A 16,966-nucleotide genomic window follows, 5' to 3' on the forward strand; every position below is an offset into this window, starting at 1 on the left:
TACAGGCCGGAAAAACAAAACAAAATAAAATATAGTGAATTTGTGTTTTAATTAAATTAAGTTAAAAGTGTAAATATTATATTAAATTTGTAAGTAATAATTTTAAAATAATTTTTAAGTATAAAATAATGTTTAAAAAGTTAAGAAAAAATTTATTATTTAATGATTTTATTATTGATTGATTTTCCTTTGTATATTTTATTACATAAATTTATTGTTTTAATATTAAAAGTTAAATAAAATATATTTTTAATACAAAAAAAAATATTTTGTTTTTTTATTTAATTTAATATAATTTATGAATTTTTGATAAAATTAAAAAAATAAATAAAGGTAAGGAATTTTCCAAACATCAAAATGAGTCATCATTGAAATTTCCAGAGCTTTCAATACATTTATTTACAACTTCTTTAGTCAGTCACTCAGATACTGGCAATAAACATTACATTATTTCTCTTTTTTTTTTGTTTCATCCAATGAATTTGTATAGTTTTGTTGCCATCTTCAATGATAAAATATTTGTTTCTCTATTTATTTTCTCGACAAATGGAAATTTATTACACAACAAATATTAAATAAGGTGCATTAGTGTGGCGTGTACGGGATTCCGATGATGTTCTCGTATATATGTAGTTTACATTCTTTTCACAAGTAGAGAGCGATGAGCATTAAATATAAATACGGCAAAAAACATCGCAATAAATAAGTTACATAAATTATGGATGTTGTAATTTTAAAGAAAGAAACAAGAAATTATGTGCTTTATTCTCGAAATAATTTCCGATTTTTTTCTTTTTTTGCACTGACTTGACTTGATGACCTAGTTGGTGAATTTATTTATCCTTTTTATTGGATTTGCACAAATTTACGGTATAATTTTTATTATATTTATTTATATTTTTTTTGCAAAGTTATTTAACTTGTGACCTACTTTTTAGTGCGAAATAAAAGAAAACCAGACGTCTTTCATCCTTCTTAGTTTTATTTTTTTTTCATGTGTTTGGTATGTCACAAAAACAGTCAAGAAAACTAATTTAAAAACTTCTGCGAACAAAACATGCAGCACATTTATACGAGGAACGTGTATTTCGGATATCATGAAAAAAGGAGAACTAAACGTTCTTATCTTAAGAATACATGAACGGAACATGTTTGGAGGCGATACACCTTCCTTCGTTGATTATGCACTTTTGGAGCGACATGAAAAACGAAGGAAAAACAAAAAAAAATGCAATTTAATCATGAATCAACATACAAATCGAATACACGTAACTTATTACGAAAATCTTATTTCTTGTATAAATAAATGTTGGAGCGATGTACAATATTGGGAAACTCAATAGAGAAGTCCTTTGGCAAGAATTGTAAATTTCTTTGTTTCGTCTGGTTTTGAAAGGAAAGCAGTAAATAGTAATCATAATACGATTGTTCAACATGCGAAGCAAGGTTTGTGGTTGTAAGAAAATGGCAGAAAACTCCTTCCTGTTTTCAATCAGGTACCTGCCACACGTCGTCGTATTGAAATGCAGTTTGGCATACTAATCATCGGCAGCGTGCAACGAAGTAATTATAGTTTGGACGGTTTTCGATTAGGTTTAGGGTTGCCGTCGTTTTTGTTTCGAATTCTTCAGTAATTTTCAATTTTTTGTTGAAAAGTTTATTTTTGACCAAAACCTAAAAAAGATAAAAAATAATTAAAATTTGTTTAATAAAAAAAATTAAATTTTGTTAAATTTTTTAAACAAATTTTTGGATTTTATGATAAATTATTTTAAAATTTAATTTTTTTTTGAATAAAAAATCAAACTTTAAAAAAATTTTTAAAAAATTAAATTTTAAAAATAGAAAATGGATAAAAATAAAAATTTTTAATCAATAATAATGAGAAAAAATCATAAAAAAAAATTTAAAAGAATAACTGATATAAAATTTTTAAAAAATTATAGGATTTCTAAGTAACTTAGGTGAACAGAAATTTTTTAAAAAATTAAAATTTTACTTTAATTTAGTTTTTTATTTAAAAATTTAATTAAATTAAAATTTATTTTAATTAAACTTTTAATATAATTTAATTTTTTTAAAATAAAAATTTAAATTTTGGACAAAATCAGTTAAGGCCGCTCCAAATGAAAATCAAAAATAAAGTCCAAAATTTTTGAAAATAAAATGGGGGGGGACGCAAAATAAAAAAAAAACTTTGAAATACTTATTTTCATTTTTTGTTGTTTTTTAATAATCTTCTTTAAAACTTTCAAATTAAAAAAAATTTAATAAAAAAATGAAAAATTAAAATTTCATTTGTCAAAAAAATTGAAAAAAAATTCAGTAATTTTTGACAAAATTTAGAGAAGAAATTTAATATTTTTTCAAAACAAAAATTAAAAAAATTGAAAATTTTTTTGGAAAATGTCTTGAAAAATTATGAAAATACAACAAAAAACGATCAATTTTGATGAAATTTTTATTTTTTTTTTATTTTGCCCCATTGGATTTTTGACTTTTAAAATGGGGCATCGGACTTTATTTTTAATTTTCGTTTGGAGCGGCCTAAAAGGCAATAATTTCTTTAAAAAATTTCTAATTTATGTGAAAAAATGTTAATAATATTTTTTTAAAAAATTCAATAATTTTTTATATCTTTTAAAATTGATGTAAAAACATGCAAAACTGTCGGAAATTGTAAGAGAAAATATTTTGAAAATTTTTTAAATTGAAAAATATTTTTTATATTCGTATCATCGTATCTCTTCATCGAAAATTATTCAAACCGAAAAATCTTGAATTTGATCTAAAAACTTACCAAATTTTAATATTTTTCAAAAAAAAAAACTTTTATTTTTGAAAAGCCTCTAAAATAACGTTAATGAGAAAAAAAACTTTAATTTCGATTTTAAAATCCTCTAATATGCCTCCAATTGCATTTTAAAACTTACTTGAGTGACAAAGACATCTCTCATGCGATTCAACATGATATAATACCGTCTTGATGATAATAATATCAAATTGCGGTGCTTGCATTAAAACCACACAGTGCAAGAACTCAGCTGCAAATGAAAACATATTGAACAAAGATTTTCATGTCATTACACCAGGCATGCGACCATCTTTGTGCCACACATACGAAAAAGGAAAATTCCTTGATGATTTTATGAACATTTTAAATATATTTTGTTATTCACAGACAACGACGACGACTCGACTGTGAAGTGTCTCAGGTGACTTCAACTGATTCCATTTTTCAGTATATTATCTATGAATTGTTATTACTGCTTCTCCGTTCCGTTCCTTCAGTCAATCGATCGGGTGGTATTGGAAACAAAAGGCATGCAAACCGCACGTAATGCAATGCATTTTTACTACTGGGGTTAACACGTTGTCTGAGCAACGAACTGCATGCCGTGCCTGAAAAGAATGCGAAATTAGTGATGTTCCTTCGTATTAACACGTGCTCCGTGGGTTTTGATTGTACTTTGATTATCACCCGTTGCAAAATTGTGCTGATTGGAGTTCATTTTCGAAAAGGAAATTACGAAGAAATTACCACCGATAAATACGAGTTTGGTCAGTTGGATTTTTCCTTGGCTTGACCTCATATTTCTGCATGAAATTCCATTTTTAGAGAGAAACGTGCCCAATTCCCTCCCAAAAGCACAATTGAACCAGACAAAAATCCAGCACACACAATATGCTCTAAATTTTTCAACTAAACTCATTTAAAATGCATGCATGAAAAATATTTTTCCATGTTCCTTAGGAATATTGAGGAGAGATGCATAAATCAGCAAAATTCATAGCTGCCTTGAGAGATACGCGAACGGAGCAGAAAACTAAGCATTTTCTCATGTTAACGCGTAACGAAAGGAGAAAAAAAGGAAAAAATCTAAACGACAATCAAGCCTGATTTTTTTTTATTTCATAACAAAACAAGACAAAAGTATTGAATTTTATTAAAAAAAAAAAAAAGAATTTTTTAAAAGAAACAAAAATAAGGAAAAAGGCGAAAATCATGATAAATGGGCCAAAGAGCAATGAACGTATTTTTACCAAAGAGTGCAATATCCCGGAAAAGGGATTGTTCTATTTAAGATATTCAAAAGAGATTTGTCGTATTTTTTTTTGTTCCGTCTTGAATTGAATTTTTGTCCAATTCAAGTATTCTTATCAAACGAATTTTTTCTTTGTTTCTTATCAGTTTCTTGTCCATGTTTGAATAAATTGAGTTTTGACCAGTTACAATGCAAATATTTTTTTCTGGTCTTACCTACATTTCTTTCCTTTCAAATTCACTTGAAGAAACATGAAAAAGGAAGTTTTGAATTTTATATTTTTTTTTTTGCGAAACAGGCCGTTTGATAAATAAATGAATAAGTAAATAAATGAAAAAAAAAATTGTTTCTTTTCTTTCGTTCATTTGAATGAGTGAATGAACATCTCCGACAAGACATAACATAACAAGCGAGGAGCAACGAAACATTCTATCAAGCTTAATGTGCTTTATGAATAATTTTGTGCACGTAAAATATAAGACGGTACTCAAAATGTAAGATGCAGACATTCATGCGTTTTTTTTCTCTTGATTTTTATTTTATTTTTTTTTTTGCTCGACGAGTGGTCCTCTAGCTTTTTTTTTTGAGAGCAACAAAAAAAAGTTTTGTTTTATTCAATTCATACATAAAATATTCCCTGAGACACGCATTGTTGCTTTATTTTCTAATTTTATGTTGTCTTGGCTCGTGTTTCTCATATTTTTTTTCTCTCGTCTTTTCCTTTTAATGTTTGACCCTTTTTCATTGTTTTAAATACACACGCGCCAAACACGAAATATAGGAAAGTAGTGTCGGTGCCATTAAACGCAAGAAGACAATGAACGAGCAAGAAGAGTAAATTAAACATTCATTTATAAGAAAGAAGAAAAAAAAATACAAAATATAAAGAAGTTGTTGTGTCATACAGGCGTTTTTAATTAAAGAAGAGGAAGTTAAAATAGGCAATTAGCGAAAAATAAATAAGACAAGCGGAAAATTGACCTATAAACATGAAACGTTCGTGAGCTGAGTTGCATTTTAAGTTTTAAATTTTTCAAAAAAGTTAACATTTGACATCCTTAAAATTTTTATTTTAATAGTTTTTGTCAAAAAAAATGTTAAAAAATATTTCATTTTAATTTTTCGTGATTTTTAGTATAATTCATTTAATTGACAATGTATTTTTTTAATGAAATTATTTTAATAATTATAACAATAACTTTTTTACTCACGTAAATTAAGCTTTTCAATATTTTTAACAAAAAATAATGTTTTTGTTTCAAATATTTTAAAAATTAATAAAAATCAAAATAATTAAAAACATTTAAAAAAATAAAAAAAAATATTTTAAAAATCGGTATTCTTTATTTTTTTACCGCATTTTCGAAAAATTAAGGAGATTTTGAGGGAAATCATCTATAGAATAAATATTTATTCAATTTTAGCTTTGAAATCCATCAAAAGTTTGTTAGATCTTGACTTGAAAAATTTCATGACCGTTTTTATTTTTTTTTTTTTTTCGAATAAACGGTCATGAAAAATTTTTTACCGTGTGTGTGAGGATCCTGAAGGTCTGTAGGCAGTTCCTTGGGTTGTGAGGTGTATGGAATTGTGAAAGGACCATGAGGAGTACGAAAATGTTAAATTAGGGGTACAAAATTTTAAAATAAATATATGCATTTCAATGGAAAAAGTCTTCGGAAAATTTAAATGAGGAGTATGAAATTGTAAAGTGAGGACTACAATAAAGAGTAGGTATGTAATATCGAAATGCGGTATAGTATGTCGTCCTTTAGACGACTACTTTTCTATTTTTTTTTTTTTATTTATAATAATAATTTTCTTAATATAAATTTCAATTAAATCAATTAGAAATTGATATTAATAAATTTTAAAAATATTATTATCAAAAATATTCATTTAAAAATTGTTGTCAAAATTATTTCACGAAAAAAATCAGCTAAAAATTATTTTTTCTATAAAAATAAAATAAATTTTTCGAGTGAACTAGTTGATCTTCTTTAAACAAAAATCTCAAACTTTCAAATACTTTCAACTTTGTTAGCCCTTGAATGATAATCTTGAGACTTTTCCTAATTTAGTTGAATTTCCTCTTCTCTTCTTTTGCTTTTTGTTTGAATTTTCTTGCAAAACCGCAACCATAACATGCCGTTTCCGATAAAATTCGTTCTCTTCTGTAATTTTCGCCATGTGAGCTTCAAATTATCACAAAGTTTCCTTTTGATGTCCGTCAGACCAAAACTTTAAATTAGATACAGTGTCATAAGTACTTTGTTCAACAAAGTACTTTTTGCAAGGAAAAACTTTATAATTTGACTTGTGTTCACATTTCACATGTTAGCAAGCAAAAAAAAAGCACTCGAATTACATATATTTACCTTGTCTTGCTTTCTTGTTAAAAAATTGGCGTAACGAGTAATAAAAAAAAAAGTTTTTCCAACCTCTCACATAAATATGTGACTGACCAAATCTATTTCAGTTTTTTTGCTTGTTCTTCGGTACTTGTGCTGCACATGTCGAGTCGAGTCAAAAATTGTTTTAAAAAATGTTTAACAAATTTTCTCGTTGTTCACAAAAAAAAAGTTTTTTTTTCACGAACAGAGTGAAAAAGTTCGGTCATATTATTACGAAGAAGATTAGTTGGAAAATTAGTTAAAATATGTTTTAATTATAAAATTTTTCGTACTATTTCGACGCAAATTTTTATGTTATTCGTGTTCGCGTGTCCAACATTAAAAAATAAAGTTGCTCGATGGGTGTCCAGTTTCTTCCTTCTCTGATAAAATTCTTTTCTAGCGTTGAAAATTGCTTGATTGGACACCTTTTTCAGCAGAAATTCGTGCAAATACAAAAAAAAAACTTTTTGATCATAATATTTTAAGACTCGAATAATATAATTTTATGTGTGTCTCAAGTTGGACCGACTCGGTAGTCATTTTACGAGTAAAACTGAAGTTTTTTACACACACAAAGTACAAGTGCGAGTAGAAAAAATATAATGATAGCATTACTTTTTGAATAAAAATTGCCCATTTATTTTTTGGCATGCTCTCGTTGTTCTTCAAGCGACGACAACGGACCGACGACTTGCAAATTTATTGTGACACTGACAACGGTCTTGATAGAAAAACTTTTGATGTTACATTTCACACATGTGTGCGGGCGGCAGAAATTTATTTCGAAAATTTTCATTAAATTTGCAAAAAAACCAATCAAATGATCCCGAACGAAAAATCATAAATTTGCCCTTTTTTGCCTTACATTGTCAAGCCAGCTGTTTCGTATGACTCGAAAATCTTCTCCACGCAATAGATATAAGCAGCTGTTCTAAGATCCAGACAAAGTTCATATTGATTGGCAGTTGTCATAATACCAATGGCAGCATTTTCCATCACAGATTCTTGTCCCGAACGAACGATATCGGCCTCGGTGGCGTGTTCCAGTTGTTCTTTCAACTTCTCATTCGGGCTCACATGAACACAAGTCCCCGATTTGCGGATGGAATCTTGAACGGATTTCAAAATTTCATAAGCGTGGTCCTTTTCTTGCTTGAAAGTTAATTTTCCGTAAGAGATGTGATTGATATTTTTCAAGTATTCGAAGTAAGATCCTATTAATCCGCCGGAATTGGCAAAAATATCTGGTATTACGAGGACTTTCTTCTTTAACAAAGTCTCATGAGCACTTGGAGTTGTGGGTCCATTAGCACCTTCGATGATGATTTTAGCTTTGATTTGATCGACATTCGATGAATTTATGGATTTTTCCATCACAGCAGGGATTAAAATGTCACATTCGTAGGACATTAAGTCGTCAGTTGTCTCTTGGGCGCCCGAAAATCCAACAAGTGACTTGTTATGGAGTTTGTAATCGATGAGAGCTGGGATGTCAATGCCTTCGGGATTGTACAACGAACAATCTTTTTCAATTATTCCGATTATTTTGCAATTTCCGTGCTCATGGAAGTGCAAGGCGCCATAAGAACCGACGTTACCAAAGCCCTTTTTGAAATTTTTTCATGAAAAAGTAAGTTTTTTATTTAAAATTTTAATTTTTTACCTGAACAATGACAGTTTTTCCTTCAAATCCTGTCTCCAATCCGATGGCTTTCATCCAACTTGGTTCCCGTACGAAGCATTTGGCAGCATAGAACAATCCTCGTCCCGTCGAATCAATTCTTCCCTTCAACCCGCCTTGATTCAGTGGCTTTCCCGTGACAATTGCCATCGCATTGATGTCATTGTGCCCTAAAGTCTTGATGTACTGATCTGCAATCCACGACATTTCACGCGGGCCTGTTCCGTAATCGGGCGCTGCACAATCAATTCCGGGTCCAATGAAGTTTTTCTTGATCAATTCGATCGCATATCGTCGCGTAATGGCTTGCAGCTCTCTTGTCGTGTAATTTGTGGGATCAATACAAACTCCGCCCTTGGCGCCGCCGAATGGGACATTCACCAAGGCACATTTGAAGGTCATTATCGAAGCAAGTCCTCGCACCTCTTCACGCGTCACATCCGGCGAGAAACGAATTCCGCCTTTTGCTGGAAGACGATGCAGTCCGTGATGACATCGATAGCCCGTGAGAAGCTCATATTCGTCATTTTCACGTTGAATTGGAAAAGTAACCTCAATTGTGTTGGCTGGCGTGGAAATCATCGCAAGAATCGCTTTTGTACGGGAAATGCGACGTTGGTCGGACCATCGTGGATACTTTTTTAAACTTTCACACAACTTCGGGGCTGATATTTGAACGCTCTTGTGGAAGTAATACTCAACCATGTCCGATAACTGAGGATCTTCAGCAGTTCCAACTTCTTTCAAGCGATCTGGGATCTCATGGAAACGACGAAAAAATAATTTTTGTTGCCAAAAATTCTTTAAAATCGCGTTTCTAATCATTTTAGCTTGAAAAAAAATTTCAACTGCTGAAAAAATATGAATTTTCAATGGAAACGCCGCCTACTATGCAAAAAAAATAAGTAATTTGCTTGTTTTGACTTGACACGAGAAACGTTACCTAGAACATACAAGAAAAACATAATATTTGTCTTCTACAAGTTAATCCACAGCAGCAGCAGCAAGACAAAATACTCGGATCCGAGAACGAAGAAAAAAAATATATGACTTAAATATGAAGCTATCGCATCGCGGCGTGTTTTTCTGCATGTGTACCGTGTTATATTGTTTTCTTCGTTCTTTGGCAATAATATATTGAAAAAACACGAGAAAGTAATACCAAAACAGAATTTTGTGTAAAAGTTTTCGTGTGTAGGTAGCAGAAATGAATGGAGAACATCATTTTTTGTTATTATTGTTTTTTTTTACTTTATCCAAAAAGGTTTTCGAGACGATTTCTGAAAAGAGACGCAAAATTTTTATTTATTGGATCGCACTTTCCTCTTAACTTTGTATTTAAATTATCATTTCTCTGAATAATAACAAATGATAGTCGATAAAAAAAAATTTCTTACCTTTTAGAACAAAAAAAAGCAAGACACGTGAATCCAATTTAACGTGGTGCGAGACATTTTCCAATTAAACTTGGTGTCTGTCGATTTTTTTACGTCATTACCACTGAAAAAAATTACAATTAAAATTTGCTAATTACTAAATTAACGTTGATTGTCTCTCTTCTTTTATTTTTTTTTTTTTTTGTAAAAAAAAAGAAATTAAATAAAATTTCTTTATCTCATTTCCAGACGATTTTAGGCCAAAGAACGAAATTTTGCACTTTGAACCCATTTTTCGACATCTGTTATTTTTTTCTTTTTATTTTTTGTGAAGAAATGAAAGAAGACAAAAAAAAACGAATATTAACAACAAAATTGAAGATAAATTTTTGGGACATTTTTTTTTAAACAAAAGCAACGAACGACTCGTGAACAAGAAAATCATCAAGAAATTTCCATTTTTTCTTGTATTTTTACATCGGGCTTTCTTTTAGTTTTTTTTTTCGCATGTCCTTCTACAGAAAGTCTCTTTCTACGGAATATACATAACGGAAAAACCAAAACGTGACTCAATTAACAAATGCCTTTATTCATTTTGAGAATAGAATACGTCGGTTGAACTGTAGCCCTTTCTTCTCTTCTTGTTGCTTTCATTGATATATCTAGAGAGATGTGTGCTTCTCAACAACTTTTCTTCTCATATTTTAGGTAAATTAGAGTGAAATCGTCTGTTTTTTCGGCCGTCCCGAGGAAATCCAGTGCAGAACATTTGAATAAAACGAAATAGAAACAAGAAGTTGATGATGATTATTATTGTTGCGGCATCTAACTGAGACGACGAGGACGCGCGACGAGTGAAATAGATGCGAGAAAAGGATGAAAATACAATTTTATCCTATCTATTTGACTGTAATTTTGGACAGAATTTTATGGTAAGTGGATTTTCTATTTTTATTTCTTCTTACTTGCTTGTTTCTTCTTCTTTCTCGTTATTTTATTTTATTTTATTCATTAAATTACTGCGTTGCCTTTGATTATTCGAATGAATTTTGAATGAAATTGACTTTCTTCTTCCTTTGGCACTAATTTTTGACTGTATTTATGATCTTCAAACTTTTTACCTTTTTTTTTTATTCAAAAAACATGAGAAATCAAACCCAATTTAAATACAATTATTCGTTAAAAGAGAAAACGTCATAAGTTTCGCCATTGGAACGAAAGAAGAGAGAAAAGGGTTTAAATGGATTTGAAATGTAAATTAGCGAAGGCCAATTTTAATACAATTATTTCTCTTTTTTAAGGACTTTCGAAGAAAAAATTTCTTGTAACGATAAATTTTCTTGTTACTTTTGCCAGTAATAAATTCAAAAACACTTGTAAATGAAAAAAAGAGGTAAAAAATTGGGAGGCAATAAAAAATTGAACAAGGACGATAAATCCTTCGTCAATTTTTTTTTTCGTTATTTTTTTTTTAAATTAATTATTTAATCAAATTATTCAAGAAAAATAAAATTTTATGTTGATTTTTCGTATTTTTACGAAATAATTTTGTGATGAAAATACATTTTGTACAAAACAAACAATAAACAATTCTTCGAGTAATCTCTGTTCTTTACTTTTCTGAGCAGTAATGCTTAACAAGAAAATTATTCTCCTACAAAAGTTAGTTTTACGCATAAATAAACAAAATATTTATTCTCCAATGACAAAAACAAACAATTCCTAGAAGCACTTTTCGCCAACTTGTATTTTTCCTTGCGTTTCTCGCTGTATAATGATAATAATCAAACACGGAAAAAATTTTCTCGAGTGTATTTTCTGCTGATTTTCTTCTTCTGAGATCAACCTTGAGATGATTTTTGCTTCTGAAATAAAATAAAATCAGTTAGTCAGTTAAAGAACAAACGCAGCATGAGTTTTTTTTTTGCCATACAGAAGAAGTCTCCTCACATACTTTTATTTTTTACAACCCTAATCATGTGCGAAATATAAAAATAATAACCATAAGTGTGTGATGTTGTGGAAAAACATTTCCTTATTTTTCTCCATATTCACTGTCCAACTTCATGACATTGAGCGGCAAAAAATATTCAAGCTGAAAAAAATAAAAAAAAAGTTTCTTTGATATTTTTTTAAAGATTACACAGAAAAGTTTTCGATATATGACCGAGAGATGCCAAAAAAGACAAACAAAACTTTTTGTCAATGTCTTTTTTTATATATATTTAAATAAACTCTGAAAATTCTTCGGTAAGAATTAATTTACAGTCTTGACAAGTCCTCTACTGGGATTTAGTGGTTGGCTCATCTCGCATGTACTGAAATAAAGAAAAACATAAATTATAATAAATCTTCTACATCTTCTTCTAGCTTCTACATTTGCGTGCGCGTCTTTGGTCATGGACGACTTTTTTTTCAAGTTTGCCAAGTACCTCGAGAGAAAACGATGAATATATGATAAAATTGCCATAAAAAGAAGAAAAATTTGAGTTCAATATTGTCATCATCATCATAAGAGAACGACAGAAACATGTAACTTTTTCGTATTTTGGGCAAAATGTCTCTCACGAGTGTCGCTTCTATGTGGAGAGATGGCATGGAAAAAGGACGACGAGTATCATAAAATAATAAAGGATGAAAATGATGACAATCAAATGAAATGTTTTATCAATATATGATGTGATAAGATGCTGAAATATATAACACCTAATTTTCTCACCTTTTTTATTTCGATGTCGAAAACGACACAGCAGAAGACTTGTAACGTGTCGTGCCATCTGAGAGCTCCAACATTGAATATTATTTTGTATGTAAGATATTTTTCCCGTAGCGAGGTACTTGGTGTATGCAAAGTAGCGTAGAGCGACATTTATTCAAATGAAATGTCATAAAATTAGATAAGAATAGGTAATAAACGAACATGAAGATGACATCAATGTAGCTGCGTTGTGCCTATCAATGTTTGAAAGCCTTAGTTGGAACAATGGAATAATTTTTTTGAGTCAATGAGTCACAGGTTTTTCTTGAAAGTATGACCATGAGATAGTTTTCGCATCTGAAAAAATTAATAAAAAAATTATTTTCTACAAAAATCTCTATTTTTAAGCAGATTTTAAATTAAAATAATTTAATTAAAAGTAAATTAATTTAAAATTATTTAAACAAAAAATTGGCAAATATTAATTTTTCATGATCTCATTATCTATATTTTTAAGAATTAAAATAGTAAAAAAAAAACATTTTTTAAATTTCTATACATAAATTTTAATTTTTAATTAATTAATTAAACATACCTAATTTAAGGTCACTTCAATAAGAAATATATAAAAAAAAAATTAAAAAAAATAATTTTTGAAATAACTTGAAAAAATGTTTCAAAATTCGTAAAAAAATTAAATTATTTCGCAAAATTTTGTTAAAAAGTAAAAACTTTTCTACTCAACTTTAGATTTTTAAGCCTAAGCTTAAATTCAAAGCCTTTTGAGTCAAAATATAATTTTGCTTTTACTCAAGTTTAAGTTTAAATCTTTTTAAACTTAACTTAATGTGATAAATTTTTACAGTTCTATTATTTTTAATTTATTATTTTAAAATATTGAAATTTCTTTAACATATTCAAAAAAAATTTTTTTACCTTTAAAATTATTTTTAATTTTTTTTTTTGCATAATTTGCTTGAATTTTAAATCCTAAAATTTCATAAAAAATCGATTTTTTGATAAAAAAAAAAAATAAATTAAATAATTTTTTATTAAAATTACAAATTACTCACCTGAAATGGTTGTTTTCACAAAATTTAAAATATTATTTCAAAGAAATTTCTTCTTAATAAATAAATGTTGATGAAAGATCAACACCTGTATCAAATTAACGATGAGATTGTGGTCTTCACTGCCCATGTCTTGGCAAAAATAAAAGTTAAGCAGAACATGTGTGCAAAGAAAAAGTCGGTAATGAGTGTGAAAAAAATAAATAACACTCCGCAATACTACCAGAGACCTATTCTATCTACCAGCGAGCGGCTTTTATCTCTTCTGTACGCAAAGACACACACACGCATATGGGAAAAAGAAGATGAAAAGTCCTTATTCATTTTCAATTCACGTCTGTTTCATAAATAAATGCGTGTCACCCCTCATAAAATGGAATAATTTTTTCTTCAGCTAAAACTTTTTTTTTCTTTTTCCTACCGTGTGCGACTTCTTGCGTGCATGAGACTTTAGCAGTTTTCTTAACGCAGTGTATATGTTTCTAATTATTTGTAGAACGAGTACACACATGGTCGGTACATGGCATTATTTTATAATATTGAGTGTCGGAGTTCTACGTGAAAACTTTGAAAGGACGAGGACATCTGATTTGCTTTGCGTGTGTTGGTAAGAAATACAGAAGAAAAGTGTTCAATACATGTTTCGTTGATGGAAGTGTCGGCATCTGTTCGATTTTCCAAAAAAATTTCCCCTTTAATTTTTTTTTCGTTAGGGCTTCCATTGATTCATGAACGAATCACTTCGGAAAATGCCATGAAAACTGTTCCCATCCTAATTCACGTTCATGCAATCCCCATTTTCCAGTGACCCCATTGCGCATGTGTCCCTTCCGCATACACGATACACATCCTCGCCATATGACGTCACACATTATTGCCGAAAGGAACGCAGAACGCGCGAGTTACCACCTCACGGTTCACGTTCCCAATGATTCACCATTGAGTTTCAATGAGACGTCAACTTTTCATTGGTTAGGATTGTGTGCGACATTCCGTCTGTCTCTCCAGTTTGTGTGAAATATTAAGTAATCTCACTCTCTGTTAAATAATAATAATATAATTATTATAAAAGAATAAAGATAAAAAATATTTACAAGGAGACAAAGGTTCAAGTGACAAGGCTAAACACAGATTAACGCCTAAAGTTGGTCAAAAGTAACGAAGATAAGACGCGAAGAACGGAATATTATGTAATTTCAGTGAAACTTGTTCGAACAAAAAAAAAATTAAATTTAAAAAAAAAAGTTTTGAAAAAAAGTTGATTTGTGATAAAAATTTAAATGAACCTTTTTTCATCACACGTGTCTAAAATACCAAAAAACAAAGAAAAAAAAAGTTTTCAAACAAAAAAAAAATTCGACGGACAGTGTTTGTGTACCGCAACTCGATATAAATTTTATTGATTGCGTAGAATATCGTAAGAAGAACTGTGAATAACATTACAACAACAACAACAAACGCAATATATAGAACATTAAAGTTACAAGAGACAAGTGAGTGAATAATTTTATGAAGGGTGATTCTATTCATTTTTACCACGATGGCACGTACGGCGGCACATACCCATACGATTCACGATAAAAAATAAAAAAAAAGTTTGTAAGGGGGATTTTTTGTGTCGTGAAAAGTGTCTCCATGCAACAAACACTTGCATTGAAATTTTATATTTTTGCAAAAAAAAAAAAATCTTCAATCAAGAGGAATGTTGAATTCCAATTTATGAACAACTCAACTTTTCTTTATATTAAATTTTATTTACCTACTCTCATTGTTTGAAAGTACTCGGGCAGGCTTGTTGCTATCTCTTGCGTTATTTTTTCCGTACAGCAGTCGGGATGGCTTTAATAAGTGGAAAAAATTGCTAAATTGATTGGAATACATTGATATTGCATTCTATATGATGTGCTAAAATAGACATTCAATTTATTTATTTATATATAATAAAAAAGTTTCCGGTATTTGCGTACCAAATAACATGAACCAGTCCATCACTTGAAGAAATTCCCTCATTCTGCGCCCCGTATCGTTGTCGCCGTGCCTTTTTTCCATGATTGACACAATATTTACTCCTTTATTTTATTTTTCTTGCAGTGACCTGCTCCACATTGTAACTGAAAGAACGCAATAAACGAACGTGAATGACACAAAATTACTGATCAATATCGAAAAATAATAATCAAAAGGAAAAAAAAGTACATTTCCATTCAAATAACAATAAATATAATAATAACAGTTATAAAAGGAAAACATTCATATTCATTACCACCATCATTATTACAGTTATTATTAATATTATTAACTTTGTGTGACAAAATATTTTTTTGTGTGTGTACAGAATAAATAATATAAATTATTAAAAGTTACCCTTACTCGGTATAACGAAAAATCATCAGAACATTCTTGCAATTATAACATAAATATTATATACTTAACGCAAACCATACACAAATATCAACGTTTCAAGAGAAAAAGGAATTTACAAGAATTTTTGGGACTCATAAACTAAAATATAAATATAAAATTACATGGCTTTGGCAAACATTATTTCATGTATTTAAATAAAATATACATAAAATTATTAATAACATACCTAAAATAACATAATTTATTGTGTGGAAACTCATATTTCGTGTTTGTGAAAGAAGTAAAAGTTACAAGAAGAAAAATTTATAAACTCAAGGAAAAACCCAAAGAAAGAAAAAGGATACGCAAAAATTTCTTTTCATTAAAATTAAATATTGATATGATTTAAATGTTTAACACTCAGCTACAAACTAGCTTTGGTAAGGAAATTTATGATAATTATTAAATTTTTTAGCAATAATTAATTATATCTTTAATAATAATAATGTGGATCGTATGTTGGGCCTTTTCATTTACATTTTGCCTTATGGATATTTTTGCAGATAAATATAATTATAATGGAAAGAAAATATTATTGAAGAGAAATTGAATTTTATAGAATTGGCTTGAAAATTCCTTTTTTAAAATTATATATAATATAATATAAAAATAAAAGATAATTGGTATATAATATAATTGGTATTGATATATATAAAAAAAAATAAAAAATTCAAAAAATCTTGTTAATAAAATAATTAATCAAAAATAATTGAATTTTAAAATAATATTATATTATAATATAATTAATATATATTTAATATTATTATTCTTAATATTGTTTTACGTTGAAATTAATTTTTTAAGATTTAAAATTATTTTTTTTTTTTTTAATTAAAAAATAATAAAATAAAATATTTTTTTAATGAAGTATGACTTTATTATTAATATTACTAAACATAATTAAATAAAAGTTTTATTAATATTTAATAATATTAAAAATAAATAAAAAATTAATAATAATTTATTTAAAAAAATAAATTACACAAAAAAAATAAAATTAAAATTCAACCAACAAAGGAAAAATATCCTGCATTTTATATAATTATTATGAATTATTCAAGGCATTTCTTGCTTCCTTTTTTAATTTAATGTGATTGAAAGAAATTACTTTAATTATTTACAGCTTCACACAATTATCACAATTTGCGGAAATGTGTTTGTTACTTGTGATTTCTATGGTTCTTCTCTTCACTTCGGTCCTATATTTCACGTACTTTATCATAAAATATAAAGTATTTTTCCGTTAAAACCGGAAAAAATTAAAATTTATTTTATAGCAAACACAAAAATGGTAAA

The 16,966-nt window shown here is 28.5% G+C and overlaps 2 protein-coding genes across 2 annotated transcripts in view; one reads left to right on the forward strand and one right to left on the reverse strand.

Annotated features, from left to right (window-relative positions):
• Positions 1-7,303: 7,303 nt before the first annotated feature.
• Positions 7,304-8,948, reverse strand: LOC134837317 (glutamate dehydrogenase, mitochondrial-like). The gene is made up of 2 exons (XM_063852687.1): positions 8,106-8,948; positions 7,304-8,047 (listed from the first exon to the last, which is right to left on the reverse strand). Exons 1-2 carry the CDS (start codon positions 8,946-8,948, stop codon positions 7,304-7,306), a joined length of 1,587 nt encoding a protein of 528 aa, XP_063708757.1.
• A 6,827-nt stretch (positions 8,949-15,775) lies between these two features.
• Positions 15,776-16,966, forward strand: part of LOC134837133 (protein Fe65 homolog) — a 51,757-nt gene continuing 50,566 nt past the window's right edge. The window contains exon 1 of the mRNA XM_063852471.1: positions 15,776-16,050. Within this exon, the coding sequence (XP_063708541.1) occupies positions 16,020-16,050 (31 nt within the window). The 5' untranslated portion in view covers positions 15,776-16,019. The remainder of the gene's footprint in view (positions 16,051-16,966) is intronic.

The sequence above is a fragment of the Culicoides brevitarsis genome, chromosome 1 (genome assembly GCF_036172545.1).
Source record: "Culicoides brevitarsis isolate CSIRO-B50_1 chromosome 1, AGI_CSIRO_Cbre_v1, whole genome shotgun sequence".
Lineage (NCBI taxonomy): Eukaryota > Metazoa > Arthropoda > Insecta > Diptera > Ceratopogonidae > Culicoides > Culicoides brevitarsis.